The 15,857-nt window shown below is 40.2% G+C and overlaps 2 protein-coding genes across 3 annotated transcripts; both read left to right on the top strand.

The window, feature by feature from the left end:
• Window positions 1–319: 319 nt before the first annotated feature.
• znf592 (zinc finger protein 592) lies at window positions 320–10,269 on the top strand. The gene is made up of 9 exons (XM_058075760.1): window positions 320–462; window positions 847–2,879; window positions 3,815–3,993; window positions 4,062–4,235; window positions 4,309–4,468; window positions 4,757–5,002; window positions 6,137–6,249; window positions 7,760–7,898; window positions 7,971–10,269. Exons 2-9 carry the CDS (start codon window positions 867–869, stop codon window positions 8,337–8,339), a joined length of 3,393 nt encoding a protein of 1,130 aa, XP_057931743.1. The 5' UTR covers window positions 320–462; window positions 847–866; the 3' UTR covers window positions 8,340–10,269.
• Window positions 10,270–11,316: 1,047 nt separating this feature from the next.
• On the top strand, window positions 11,317–15,728 carry kti12 (KTI12 chromatin associated homolog). 2 transcript variants are annotated; one of them, XM_058075885.1, is made up of 9 exons: window positions 11,317–11,547; window positions 11,837–11,888; window positions 11,956–12,008; window positions 12,416–12,471; window positions 12,543–12,622; window positions 12,704–12,863; window positions 12,952–13,014; window positions 14,903–14,973; window positions 15,491–15,728. In XM_058075885.1, the coding sequence occupies exons 1-9, from the start codon at window positions 11,397–11,399 to the stop codon at window positions 15,630–15,632; spliced, it is 828 nt and encodes a 275-aa protein (XP_057931868.1). In that variant the 5' UTR covers window positions 11,317–11,396; the 3' UTR covers window positions 15,633–15,728. The 2 variants fall into 2 exon arrangements, with proteins under 2 accessions (XP_057931868.1, XP_057931869.1); XM_058075886.1 differs by having other exon boundaries at window positions 14,903–14,972; window positions 15,488–15,639.
• Window positions 15,729–15,857: the final 129 nt, after the last annotated feature.

Here is a 15,857-nt window from a genome sequence, read left to right as displayed (position 1 = left end):
TTTATTGTATCGGACATCTTTCATGTATTCAATTTTCGAATAGATCAACTGAGATTCTACTGTAATTTTATATTTTAATAAAAATGTCCTCTTTTTGTCTTTTTGACATTATTATACCATTGTCCACTACAAAAGGCATTGCATGAATATAATAAAAGGATACATCTTCTGACATTAATATTATTTAGCATACTATTTCCATTGAAGAAAAAATACTGCATATAAAAGAAAGAAAGAAAATGAGAACTCTGTAGGATATTGCACACTTTCATTGAGGTTAAGCGTTAAGGTACCGCCTCTTCTTTTGCCTGCAAGACAGCGCTGAGGGAGTCATCTGAAATAAGTCGAAATTAGCAACACTGACTAGCTACCTAGCTTTGACATCAACTACCCCCTTCACGGTTTAAATTCTTAGCAGCCTAGTAATCGTATAGATTGTTTTTGCCATAGCCTCGTCAAATGGTAAGCTCTTTCCTAAGTTTATTAGTAGTGTGCTGTGTTTACGCGCTCACCTCCACGGCTAGCATGTTTGTTAGCTTCGTGGCTACGTTAGCATTCCGGAATCTGCTAAGTTAGCCTCGGTATTCTGGTATTTGCACGGCGTACTATTACGCAACGCTATGGCAGTTGTGGTATGTGTTAAATATCAACGTGGGTTGTGTTTTTATGCCACTGTTACGCACTTTTATTTATTAGCATCTCCGTTTTGCTTGGTCGCAAGGCTGAATCTTAGCGAAGTTAATGACACCCAGCTGTTAAGTCAAGTTATGTTACAACGTCTCTGCTGTGTGTAGTTATGTTTGGCAGATATGTTATTAGACTAACGTTTCCTGTGTCCGTTTGCAGGTTCATGAGTGTGTGCAACCATGGGTGACATGAAAACCCCTGATTTTGATGATCTCCTGGCTGCCTTTGACATCCCAGATGCTACAGGCTTGGATGCCAAGGAGCCCATCCAAGAGGGAAATGATGACAAACACCCCAACGACACTTTATTGAGTAATCAAGCAGATATTCCTACTGTGAGTGTGATTGTGAAAAACACACATCATCAGGAGCCATCTGAAGGTTTCGGCAATGGACTTCACTCATCTTTGCCAGCTTTGCATAATGGATTTAATGCACAGGGATCTGGCGACATGTCTAACGGTGGCTTTCCCAAATCATTTGTTTCCTCTGTAAATGGGGAGTTTTCTAGCGAGTTTCTGGGAAAGGCGCCGATACAACACAAACCTGATGCAACGCCAACGTTTTCTCAGTCGCTCTCCCACTCCAGTCCCACATCAAGTCCTGGGTGTGAAGACGGTTTATCAAGGAGAGACATTATGCACCCAAAACAAGAGCAATCATGTTTGCCAGAAGCTTCGATTATGGTGGAGTCTCCATTTGCAGACAATCCAAAAAAGACTAATCTTTGTGTTTTTGATGATTTCCAGAAGGATAACGACTCTCCAAGAAGTGAGGAAACACATGACAGTGGTGCTTGTCATAAAATGATAAGAACACACATTGGACTTCCTCCACTTAGCAATAGCAGGTCCAACTGCAAAGTGGAAACATCAGTGGGTTCCTTTTCACACATCAAACCATACACATCTAAATCTTGCCTTGAGGCTCTGGTGGCTCTCAATGCTAGGAGGGAACCCAGCGAGCAAACTAATCCCACAGAATCGCCAGCAATCCACAACGACTGCACAAAGTACAGCCCCAAGGTGCCCATATCCCCACGTAGTCCTATGAGCCCTCTAGAAGCGGTGAAGCGCCTCATGAAGCCGCCCGACAGCCCCATAAGCATCTGCAGCGACAGCAGTGGCAAGGCGTCCCCTGCAGTCACTTCAGGGTCGCCTCCTGTCATACCCAAGGTCAGGATAAAGACCATCAAGACCACCAGTGGGCAGGTGAAGCGCACCGTTACCAGCGTGCTACCTGATTCTGAAACGGACGACGTTCACTCCCCCTACGAGTCCTCTCCGTCGCAGAGTTTAATGAGCGAGGATGGCACTTATTCCCCCCAGAACCTACACAGCAAGGAGGAAAAGAGGTTAGAGGTGACAGAATCTGCAGTAGCGTTTCCTAATTCACATTTCAAAAGATCAGCTGCAGTTCGGACACACAAGCAAAAGAGAACATCTTCTGCTAAACACGCAGCCAGTGCAAACTTTCTCCCCAAAGCCGTGCACCTAGCCAGTCTCAACCTTGTTCCTCACAGTGTCGCCGCCTCCGTGACAGCCCGCACCGCCTCGCATCAACCCAGTCAGCACACGCTCTCCTCAACGGTCTACAGCACCGTCCCTTTGGTGCATCAGATCAAAACCTGCCCCCAAACGTCTGTCCCCAATACAGCAGCAGGGACCTTGAACCGGCTGCTGAAAGACTCCAACCCCGTGCCTACATACGTGCCTGACCTGAACCCCCCACCAGGGAGCGACATCCGCCTTCCGCCACGGGGCTACACCTGTCTGGAGTGTGGGGACTCTTTCGGGCTAGAGCGCAGCCTTTCCTATCATTACAGTCGCAAGAGTGTCCACATCGAGGTGGGGTGCACGCTGTGCGCCAAGACAATGGTGTTCTTCAACAAGTGTTCCTTGCTGGCGCATGCACGCAAGCACAAAAGCAACGGCACGGTCATGCAGTGCACACAGCTCCACATGAAACCTATTGCAGAGGCACACATGTTTGCACCTCTCAGTACAGAACTGGTCAAATGGGACTCTCGATCATCACCATCCAGCCCCCTTAAGAACCATCCCGTCATGCCGCTCTATCCAGACAATGTCAGCCATTATAGACAACGCTGCTTGGAGTGTAACAAGCCTATGGTGGACCAAAGAGCCCTGGCCGGCCATTATCAGTCTCTGTCAGAAGATAAGAAAGCGTTTGTGAGTAGACTTCTTATTTGAAATATCAAATGATAATGATGGATGGAATGGCCTTTATTGTCATTATACAAGATGTACAACAAAATTGGAGACCTTCTCCTTTCAGTGCAGTAGTCAAGTTTAAAAAACAAAAAAGTATATAAAGTAGAGTAAAAAAGACAATTTAACAAGATATCCAAAATATACACATAGTATTGCACAGGAGCATATGCAGGAGCAGATATATTAATTTTAGTGCAATGATCAATGGGTCATAGTGCAAATAATGACTGGTGTATACAGATGAGTAAAGTCACATATGAGTGTATTGTATCGGGTTGTTAAATAAATAAATATGATTGAGGTAGTAACAGAGGCAGTGATGGAAATATTGCACATTTGCATTATGCTAATGACATGATATATAAATTTTAGTGCAATGATCAGTGGGTCATAGTGCAAATAATGACTGGTATATACAGATGAGTAAAGTCACATATGAGTGTATTGTATTGGGTTGTTAAATAAATATGATTGAGGTAGTAACAGAGGCAGTGATGGAAATATTGCACATTTGCATTATGCTAATGACATAATTGATAATGATAATAATTCTGCTGAATAATGTCAGTTTTAGGGTAATTTTCTGTCTCAGGATAGGCTAAAAATTGAACCGTTGTGTGGCATTGATTGTTGGCACTGATGATTCAGTCTCTCAGAGCTTGCTGTTTAAGGAAAGCAGCATGACAGACCTCGCTATGGCACGACTCCTTTGGACAGTTCACTACTACCAGACCTCTGTTAATCCAAACACCACTGTGTTTGGATTATTGGGTTTTATATGAATATTATCCAAAATTTTGGCTTAGTGCTCCTACGCCGTCTGTTATTGTACAATATTACGCATCAAAGGTTTGTATTACATTATACCTTTCCCTTGTGTTCTTCTCCTACAGATTTGCAAACTTTGTTCAATGTTGCTACCTAACAAGTGCAGCCTGAGGGCCCACCAGCGCATCCACACACACAAGTCCCCTTACTGCTGCCCCGAGTGTGGCGCCATGAGTCGCTCCGCCGACATTCAGAAGCACGTGAGGGAAAACTGTCTCCATTATGCACGCAAAGCCTGGTACAAGTGAGTGACCGTCACTTTCCTTGATATGTGACTTGGGGGTTGGTTAATGTAACTGTTCTTTACTGCAGATGTCTTCACTGTGAGGTGGTTTTCAAGACCCTTCAAGGACAAAAGACTCACATTGAGGAGAAACACTGTGTGGTCCTACACAAGTGCTCTGCCTGTCCGGTGGCCTTCAAAACCTCCATCAGTTATGAAGCCCATTTAAAGAATAAACACAGCGCTAGCAAACTACCCCCTCAGTAAGTTGTGACCTGTATGACGGCATCATTTTAACGTCTTCTTGTGAACCAAATGTCTCTCTTCACTTTACAGGTTCAACTATAAGTGCTCATGTGGGAGCATTTTCCAGAAGAAGTCATTGCTTTTTCAACATTTCCATCAGGATGCCAACAAGCGTCTTACTTGTGTGTTTAAGTGTCCAGAATGCAACTCTGTTTTCTCACGAAAGCAGCTGCTAATGCAACATTTCAAGGTAATACAGTGATTATGAGCTGGTCTCATTTGAATCTTTGTAAGTGCAAAATATGCCTGGGTGGAATGTAATACCGGGGTTGTTTTGCCCTTTAATCATTAAACAAAAAGAGAAAAAAAACAGCTGTGTTCTGCAATTTAACCAAAGATAAGTGTCACTCCCTGGAGCTTTGTAGAGTAATTTGTGGTTTTAATATGTGGTGCCTAAAATTGCTTACCTCTTGTACAGGTATATAAGTATCAAGTACAATTATCATGCCGTATATTCTTTGTCTGTTTGTTTTTGTAGAGCATGCATGGAGGAGATTTGAGGCCAGAGTCAGAGGTGAACAATAAAAACACAAAAAAGAGTGATTTGCAACAAGATGCTGCTTCCATCCACGGCCATGTGAAACGGACTGACGGTCTCCGAAAGAAGGCGGAGAAGGATGGCTGTCCTCGTGTCAAGTCCTCTGGCTGGACATGCGGGGAGTGTCTTCAGTGGTTCCCTGAGCGAGACCTCTACATTTCACATTTGAAGTCCAAGCACGGAAAGGTGAAGAGGTTTTTTTCAATCATTTACTGGCGTTGTGGAAGTTTACCTCTTCCACTGCTGCAGATGTTTTTATTGTGTCTTTTTAGCAGTATATTTGGAGAAAAAAAGAAGTGTTTGGATCACCTGTAAACATTTTCTTGTGGGAGGGGATGATGAAACCATAATTTACTACGAGTTTGCAGAACTGCGCCATATTAGCTTTCATCTGCTTGTTGATTAGAATACAGGTGGTCCTTGGGTTTTGGCATTTTGTGGTTACTTTTGCGTTCCCCTGAATTTATTGAAAATGTAATTCTGCCCACCATCATCAAGGATGTAAGGATGATGGTGGTCAATAAGACTCAGGCTGTGACATTCACAGACGGTCACAAAACTCTTCCACACTACACATAGCTACTCGGTCACTCCAATATCCTTGAGCATGTTAAAGGATCTGCTCCGATGAAAGCGACAGTAACAATTAAGAACTTTGGTGGTCTTATTGACATGGACAGGTTGCTAGTGCTTTGTCTTTTAGTTTTTTTAAAGTACGATTTCATTTAATTCTTGTACTTAGTGTTTTATTACTGGATTCTGTATTACTTGTGTGTACAGTGTGAGGGACTTTAGTTAATTTAGGTTAATTAGTTAATTTAGGTATCCAACTTACACCAAAACTCAACTAACATCCCAGCCTTGGAACTGAACTATAGGGCAATATATATTGTAATGCATATGTCGTTAACCTTCATGCCCCAGGTTTCCATGTTCATTCGGGGATTGATCCACCTAGTCCTAAAACAGAACTACAATAGTGTTATTATACATTCAATACATTCTTTTGTGTTTTAAATCATATTTAGGTTTGTATGTGTTCACATTGAGTTGTTTTTTATGAGGTGTTTAATCAAATGTTCCTCAGTAAAGCATTATCTAATCTTCAGTAGCTAGTAATAATATTTATATAGCTCAGACACGTCATTTCTAAACCAGTTAATATAAGCTCACACCCACCTGCAATAAAAATACTGAATGTGTACAAGCAATAAAGTCATTAAATAGAAATGATTTCCTTACAGCCATCGATAGAATGCCCAGGCCAAATAAATGACTCTTAACATTCATGCATACTTTGTTCAACTTTCTCTCTCTCAGTCCCTGAAGCGCTTCCTCTGTCGACAGTGTGACCAGTCGTTCAATTCCAGCACGAGTTTAAGACGACACATTCGCAGTGACCACGATGGGAAAAAGAAAATCTACACTTGCTGGTAAGATAAGTTTGAAGACATTTTTATTGTACACTGGAACCCAATCTGTTCTGGAACACTTATATTATCATAGGAAATGGCAAAAGCAGTTATTCATTCACAAATTTTTACTATATTTTTAAGTGATTGGTCTTTCACTTGTATAGGGCTTTTTCACCTCCAAGGCATTTAATACACTTTGACACCGTTAGCACATTTACCTAATGATGACACAGCATTAGGAGAAACTCAGGGTTCAGTATCTTGCCCAAGGATACTCTGACATGATCACGGGAGGACGGAAGATCAAACCCGTAACCTTCCCGTAACCACCTGATCCATGCCACATCAGTGAAAAACTGATTATAAACACTGCATTAATGTGTGATACAGGCATAGTGTATGTGGAAGTGAGGTGGATTGCTGAAGGGTAGTCAAATTTGTGCATTTTTGCTTTTAATATTCTGTCTGTCATACAAGTATAAATATAAATCACCTGCTGTGCAGTAAAAATTGAGCGCGCTACCAGTTTCATTTTTTATTACCATTTTAGCCATAGAGAAAGCCCTCTGTTTCCATTCGTGTTGGAAGTCCGTTTTTAGGTGAAGGCGGGACTTAAATTCACTCACACTGTACACAGATCACATTGACATAGGAAATACTGTAATAAAAAGGTTTAATCGAACAAATATTTAATGAAATTGTATTTTTTTTTTTCAGAGAACAATTCTTTACATTGCATTGGTTAGAATGCACACTGGAAGTGACATTAACAAAAAAGAACAAAAGCAGTCCTGCCAACATGTATGCATTTTTGCTCAAAGGCACGTATTTTGTTGCATTTGACTGGTTTCAGTTTCCTTGTTGAAGGCTAAAATATGCTACTGTGTTCCTGCTACGGTTCCTGATCTTCCCCCTCAAAATACTCCGGCAGAGCTTGACGTGCACCTCCAAAAAAAAAAAAATCCTCAAGCTGCAGCAACACTGACCGTTAGTATGCAATAATACTCCTGTTCTCTCTTCAATTAGCATCATTCACTTGTGACGGAAAGATAACCGACCAAATAGAGGCGACGTCATGTGCCCAACCCTAACAAACGACTACAAAAGCACAGGTGTCCAAAGTGTGGCCCAGGGGCAAAAGCCATAATGTAAGGAGAATGAAATATTGCTATTAATAAGTAATAGTAACACAAAGGTTTCTTTATATGTATCACTTTTTTTAGCATTTCTTCCAAAGTAAAAGAGAGCACCCTGAAATAAAAAGTTTTGGGGGTGCTCCTAATATTTCTTCAATGTTAGCAGGTCCTGTAGCTATGCGCGTTGTACGAGGAGCTGGTACATCAAATAAGAAGCAAAGCACATTTAATTTGCTCACGGAGCTGACATCTGTTGAGATCTTCCATATTTCTCTTGCAAGTTTTACTCATCTGTCACATGACGGTTTGATTGTTCACGCATATTTGATTTAGGAGGTTCCACTGCATTCACTTTCAATTTACAACCCTATTTATTGGCTCGCCCCTCTTAGGTATTGCACAGACAAAAAGACGTTCACCAGCAGTGTGTTGCTGAAGAACCACATCAGTCTAATGCATGGAATCAAAAATCCCGACCTTGGCCAAATGCCGGAAATCTCCCCCCAGGACTGCAGGAGTACTGCGAACAAGGTAGGAAAATATATTTCTAACACAAATATTTAACAATTACTGTCGGTGTATTCAATCATATTTTAATGACAGGATCGTGGACCATCAATAGCTGTCCCTCCAGAGGCGGATGGGGACGCGTCAGCTTCTGTGGAGGCTCCTTCCGCCAAGCGTGTGAAAACACAATTCCGCTGTTCCAAGTGTGGTTTCTCCACAGACGACAACATGGCGTTCCGTGAGCACATAGCTCAACATAAAAGTGACGATAACACTCCTCAGTGCCTTCACTGCGGCCTGGGTTTCACGTCGCCGTTGTCCCTCAGCAGACATTTGTTCATCGTTCACAAGGTCAAAGATCCCGAGGAACAGGAGGAGCGGGATAATCAGCTTGAAGCTGACAAACAGACAAAGGAGCGTCTTCACTGTGAGAACTGTGAGGATTTAAATCCCTCTCAGACATGAAGGCAGTGAAATCCATCCTTGCTGCTTTTCTCGTAGAACGCAACACTTGTTTTTGTTCCCATTTGTCATCAGCTGAACAAAAAAAAATTCTGTGTACAAAAAATATTGTTCACAAATCTGTGTTCTTAATCGGTGTTGGTGCGGATTCATTACCAGTCCACCTCACAGATGTGACACAGTAAGATGCTGATTATTGCACAGGAGTGCATTAGGTTGGCCACAATAAAACATCACTCCAAAAATGTGCTGTTTAACTGCATTGAGGGTGGTCCTGAGGTGTCTGAAAACCAGTCGGTATCTGCCTTGACCGTCATATACACCGTATATGCCACTATATACACCAATTCAGAGCATCCCAAACTCAATGGCCCAGTAGGTGACATGTTGCTTGAGTATGCTGGCAATGCACATACTAAAATGTCTAATTTTATCAATACCATTTTGAAGACAGCAAGCATGTTTTGTGTGCTCTGCACCGGCGTATATGGTATTTAAGGCAAAGACTTGCTTTCAGACCTCTTGGATGACTCACAATAAACGTAACATTTTGGAGTGGCCTTTTATTGTGGCCAACCTAAGGCGTGCCTGTGCTACAATCATACTGTCTCATCAGCATCTTGGTATGCCACACCTGAGAGGTGGATAGATTATGAAACATGAATGCTCACTAATGGATTTTTGATGGCCTTTGTTGCACATAGAAAATGTTTTAGGTCTTTGACTTATCTCATCAAAAATGGGAGCAAAAACAAGGGTGTTTATATTTTTGTTCTGTAGCACATTGCTTGATGCTCTGCATGTACATGACTTATAGGTTTAATGAAAAACAGCAGTATTTTCATGTTTCTTGTTTGATTTTATTTAACTTTGCATGTCAGGTATTGTATTCATTGTGCCTTTCTAATATAATTGTGGCACTCATATTAGTGAAGATGTTTTAGTCTTGTTTTTACAACTATTTCATCCATGCTGAGGAGGGTAACGCAAATATGCAGATACGGATTGTCAATAACTGGGACCTTCAGTTTTGTGTTCATGTCATGCAATATCCCATGAATGGGATTCGAGATGCTGTGTTTTTTTTAACACAATATTCATTTAAAACAGTTCTTTAAGCCTACGAAAGGTAGGCTGCAGTTAAGGGCGAACAGTCAGTTGTTGAAAGTGAGCAGTGTTGATAATACCTCAAACTAGTAGTATTTTTTGAGGCAAGCACGTTTTTTTTTGTTGCGTCAAATCGAGGTAGTTTTGGTTAAGCATGCTGGGCTTGGGAAATGGATGTTTTACAGCTAGGAGACCAGAGTTCGAGTCCCCCCTCGGGCATCTCTTGTGTGGAGTTTGCATGTTCTCCCTGTGCATGTGTGGGTTTTCTCCGGGTACTCCGGCTTCCTCCCACATTCCAAAAACATGCTAGGTTAATTGGCGACTCCAAACTGTCCTTAGGTATGGCGACCCTCGTGAGGATAAACGGTAGAAAATGAATGAATGAATGTTTTATACAAAGGAGGCAAGTTTAAGGGACTAGACTTGTAAAGTTGCACTTTTTTGCCTTGATAGTGTGACAGTAACTACCTCTGGTAAATGGCAGTGATTGTTCAATGTACAGAGGCTTCACAGTACAATGCAGAATGTGCATTATCCTATGTTATTGAATTTTATAAATTATGGTCAGGAATGATATTGACGCATATCAAGTCATATTGACTTAACTGGAAAGTGATCTTTTTTGTGCTACACAAGATCTTCATTTTCTACTTTACATCCTCAGCCAACATGCATGGTTTGGTGCATTGTGCTCATTCTGAAGAATATTTCTACTTTTGATAGCCTGTACAGTCACAACTTGTATACCTACGAGCAGTGCATTTTTGAAGCTATAACATCTATCTAGCATGCAGTGGCCCATGTGCCTTGCTGTCATGTTTACCTAAAGTACATACAAATAAATTGCATTTAATACTATTTCTCGCTTTCTGTTTTGGATGTAGTACATGCATGAACATTGACTTAATTATTATGGTATTTTGCAGTGGTGCATACAGTATCCAATAAGAAGGAAACCCCACAATGATGACTGCATGCATTAGAATATTAAGCCCATCCTTTCTCAGTATACAATTACTTGTGCCCCCCCCCCCCCCATCCAACCTTGCAGCAGAGAAGTAAAGACATCTCAGTTAACCACAAATCCCAGAGGAATGAAGGGCTTCTCATTTTGGAGAGCAGGGTTGCTGTCATCTGCCATCCTTGTATCCTTTGTTGCCATGACGTCTTCCAGGACGCTTGATCTAACTGAAATGAGACACAAAAGTTCAAGGATGAAGCTGTTTCCTAGAGGAGTATTGTGGGCAACAGGTAAGAAAGGTCAGAATGTTTCGTGTTTATGCTTTTGAACATTGAAAATTAGGATATTGTGTCCATTCAGGTCATTTTATGGGCAAGAAAAGTGTGGCGGACACTGCACAAGTGGATTGTCCTTATGAAATTGGAGCAAGTAATGGTTCCATGCACAAGATGAAACATCTGCAGGTCCTCGTGAGCAAAAGGCCAAAAATAAGTCAGCATGATGACCCATGGACACAGAACACGTCGGTTAGTAGCTAGTATGATTATGGTTGTTGTCATACACATTATGACTAATTATTATTATTTTTTTACATTTAAAGAAGAGACACCCTGCTTGAAGAACATGTCCAGCATCCTTTCTCGCCATAGATAGAACAAAAATGTATTCTTCTGTATACATATGTACCTGTGTCACAGTGGGACTAGTTATCATTTGTGGAACATTAATTAAAATGGTATTCACTGTATAAATAAAGATCTCTCTCAAATGATTCCGTTTCAGGACTGTCTTTATATATTGAATTAAAATTGTATTTACTGTATCAATTAAGATTTATGTCAAAAGATAGGTGGTAGTTTTTTATTTTACTTTATCTTTAGCGCCCCCTGTAGTCAGATGAAATTAGTTTTAAAAATCACATCCGGGTCAAAGTTAAAACATGCTACTATTTTTTTACTTTCCTTGCGTTACTAGCTCATAAATAAGTAGCCATGCCTTTAATAATCATGTGTGGTTATCCATGTAGTGGCAAAACGAGAAGAACGGAAGAATTAAAAGCTTATTTTGAACAAAACACGAACAGAAAGGTTCACGTTTTGGCGGATTCAGTTCTGGTCGTTGAGAAGAACGACGTGTATGCAGGCAAGTTAAGCTAGCCGCGGCTAAACTCGTTTAAACTCATATATAAGACTTAACTTATCTACGACTTGTTTATTAAGTTATGTATCTCTGCGAGTTGACACCCACAAAATTACATTATCAAATATCATATTTAGATTTAGTAAAATTGAAATGGAAGTCGGTTGCTGCTCTATGGTAGTTTTGTCTTCGTCAATATTTTTGGGGTATGAAACTATAATTAATGTGCTTTTTGTCCCTCAATACAAAATGAACACACTTGTATTTGTAAACGTTGTTGGATATGTTTTAGATTCTCAAAAGGAAAAACAGGTCAGAGCTGCACTGAAAGCTGAAGTGGAAAGGTTTGTGTGCTTGTCATGTATTATTGTGTTAATCTTCTTAATTAATGTCTGAATTTGTTGTTTTTAGGAAAGTCAACAAGGATGACATTGTGATACTGGATTCATTAAATTATATTAAAGGTAAATCATTCGTCATAGTAATATATCCAAGTAATATCTATCTGCAGATGAAATATTTAATTCAACCGGTTAATTCAGCCTTAAGTGTTGCACTGGAATCAAATAAAATGTGAATGCATTTGCCATTAAATGTTGATTACTTGTTTATTTATATCCTTTATTAATGTATACCTGATTGTCTTACAAAAACAATGGGAATCAAGGAAACTTTACCTGCACTGTCGAGTGTCAATGCATTTTATTTCTCAGTCAGAGTGGTTGAATTTTTGACTAAAAAGGATTTTTTTTCAGATGATATCCTAAATTAACCAATGACATTGTACTGGCAAACACAAAGCATGATTTGAATCGAATCATTATTAAAACAAATCGTTGAATCCTTATTATTAACATGTTTTTTCTTACAGGCTACCGCTATGAGCTTTTTTGTCTCATAAAGCATGCACAGACACCACACTGTTTGGTAAGTACCTTTAAAAAGTAACAGCTATAGAGCATTTGACAGGTAAAAATCATTGTTTTAATTTTGTAAAGGTGTACTGTTTGACATCAGATGATGTGAGCTCAGCATGGAACGCTAGCAGAGATCCAGAGGCACAGTATACGCAGGACATGTGAGTGAACACAAAATACAGTAGAAACTACAAATAGTGCTTATCAACATAAATGCCTGACTCCGGTCTTGTCTTTTGTAGCTTTGACGCATTAGTTTTGAGATTTGAACCGCCAGACTCCAGAAACCGGTGGGACAGCCCACTTTTCACCATCCTCCAAGATGATGACCTTCAATTTGAGGCCATAGCCGACGCTATTTTCAAAAGAAAAGCTCCACCGCCCAATCAGTCCACACAAAGTGTAAGGCGCACGCACAAAACTGCCCATTAACTTTTATCGATACAGTACATTTTATATGAACTGAGTCATGCTGTCTTTGTCTGTGTAGCAACCACTGTCATCTGCAAACTTCCTGTACGAGTTGGACAAGATCACGCAAGATGTGTTAATGGTACGTTTTTTTTTACTTTTCTCCTAATTTTTTTACCTCTGCCAAACATAAAAGCAGGACACTAGATGTGGCAGAATTACATAATAATTTCATGATCATGGAAGCGGGTCATATAAATGTCTCCTCCCGCCAGTTGCACAGGAGAATTAAATACAAAGACCCAGAACAATCCTCAAAACCTAATGGTACACTTGTGCACAAGGCTTGTGTCATGTAATGCAGTGATTTTCAACCACTGTGCTGCGGCACACTAGTGTACCTTGAGAAACCGTCAGGTGTGCCATGAGGAATTATCACTTTTTATAATGAACATTTATTAATCATCATTTGCAAATATTATGTCAATAGCCATTATGTCAATAGTATACATGGACCCAAATATTCCAATTGCATTTGGTTCATTTGCTCAAACGGAAAGAATTGAACAGGGATGGAATATCTTGTACCCACTCAAACAGAAAGTTGTCAGGGTGCCTTCTTCTTCCTGGTGTTCTTCTGTTTATTGGCGGTTGGCAAGCAGCTTTCATGTGCATTACCGCCATCTGTGGAACAGAATCTAAACCCTTCTATACTTTATTCAGAAGTGCAGTTTTATTAAAAAAGAAAATATATATCTATATAAAACATGTCCTGAGTTTAATTATAAAATATTAGCAAGATTGAATTTGATCTTTTCCTGTTTAAATTTATCCCGGGTGCGTTCTTTCAGCGCATGCTCAGATATGACATAACACGCAGATCCAGACGTTCTTCAGTTTTAAAAATGGAGGCCAGCAATTGGCCCTGGACTAAGCAAAGTTTGGTTTTGATTCTAACTAAATTTCAAGACTTGACAGATGAAAAACTGGCAATACGGAGTGACTCAAACAAGTGAAACAAAAACTCGGGGAAGCCGGTATCACGTGATGTTGATGTTTACGTTTTACTGGGCATGCCCTATTGACTAATCTGTTTGATTTTCACGGCGCATGTAGACAAGAGATTGGAATATTCCTTTCCATGGATACCATTGTTTCCCGAAAGGTCATTCGGAAAGAGAAAAAGTCGTCATGTAAAACCGTGGCTACTGTGGAGTGTCTGTGGTGTAAAGACTGGCATAGCAATGTAATATTGGTCCGTGTGGCAACACCTACCTTGTTCCTCCGATAGACTTATTGATGCACGTGTGAGGTCGTGGTGACATTTTGTAACATTTTTGGTTAGTGGTGTTCCACAAGATTTTTCCAATGTAAAAAACGTGCCGTGGCTCAAAAAAGGTTGAAAAACACTGATGTAATGAATGTGATCGCCCCTCCTACTAGTTAGTAATGACAAAGAGAAAAGTCTTCATTTAAGATGCAGCGTTAGAACAGGTTCAGTAATCAATGTTAAATAATGTAGTAATGACACACATAAACTGGGTGGCAGGTATATGATTTTTGCTTCCTACTTAATTGCAACCTTTTGTCAATTCAAGTAAGTTGTTGGCGCTGAAGTGTCACGTTTGAGCTCCTATGTACTACCGACTGTTTAATTGATTGTGAGAGTGTTTCACAACAAACGTAAATTATGAGTCCTGAGTGACATGTTCTCGCACAAAGCATTGACTAACGGCGGTTAATGTCAGTCATTAACTCTCACAGTGTGCGAGTGCCTCATAAAGGACCCTTGTCTACAAAACAAGCAACTCTTCACCTTTTGTAATTATTTGCCTACTTATTGATTGACGTGCCTGCTAATGCACGTCACTAGTTTGCTTGTTTGCCCTACTTCTCATTTTGAAGAAATTGTGTGGTTTTGTTTGGGTATTAATAGAATAATTCTGCCTATGCTGTGTCTGTCTAAAAATATTACTAACTGTATGTATGTATTCTGATGTGTTTTTTGTTTTTTTTTGGTCTCCTTTTAGGCAATTTTCAATGCACAGAAGTCAAGTGTTCCTGGGGATCTTGTTTCAGTTCCTGGGACGACAGAAAAAATATCCTTGAAGTACTCGCTTGAATGCATGAGATTATCACCCATGTCATCTGTCATTGTCACACTGTGTCATGAATTGACTACAGCTAGAGGTCTTTTACAGAAGAATTATGACAAATGACAGAGGCGAGTGGATTTTTATGGGCAGCAGCTCCACATATGACTGTCAGGAGCAGCTTTGGTGTAGTGGTTAGCATCCTGGACTTTGGCGCAAACGCCCCGGGGTTCGATTCTCCACTAGTAAGTATCATTGGTATTCACCAGGAAGGGCATTTGGAATATAAAGTCAAAAATCAGTATTTGGGTCAAAACATCTGCTGTGGCGACACTATAATCAGGGAAAAAGCCGAAAGAAACAAACAAAGCTCCACATATGACTGTAAGGAACACTTTCATTTTCACTGTTTGAACACAGTGTAGCAGGCACAGAGTGACTCCCTAGTACATTCAGTTCTGCAAAGGGAACACAGAAAACCAGAAACCATTCTTCCCAAAAATTCCTTCACTCTATGTTAAACATTGAGCTGACCAGAAGCATCAACATGGCCGAGCTGCGCAAATTCCGGCGGCAGTTCATCAGCTACACCAAAATGCATCCAACAGAGAACACTGGACACATTTGCAATATGTTTGTACAGTATTTAAATAAGAGCCTTCATTAAAGCTTCATTGCCTTTTTCAGTTTTTCATTACAATTATTGTATTTTTATTTCAGCATGTTGATGCCCATCTTTAGTTATGAAAACCTTTGTTTCATTTTTAAAAGCATACTGCATGTTTTATTAAATGTATCTAAAAATACATATACAGTATATCCCTGTTTTTTAAAAAATTACTGTAGATTTAAAAAATTGCACATATTATATACAAATTAAAGCTGAGAAGAG

This window comes from Doryrhamphus excisus, chromosome 6 (assembly GCF_030265055.1).
Source record: "Doryrhamphus excisus isolate RoL2022-K1 chromosome 6, RoL_Dexc_1.0, whole genome shotgun sequence".
Lineage (NCBI taxonomy): Eukaryota > Metazoa > Chordata > Actinopteri > Syngnathiformes > Syngnathidae > Doryrhamphus > Doryrhamphus excisus.
This window is presented reverse-complemented; position numbering and strand designations above follow the sequence as displayed.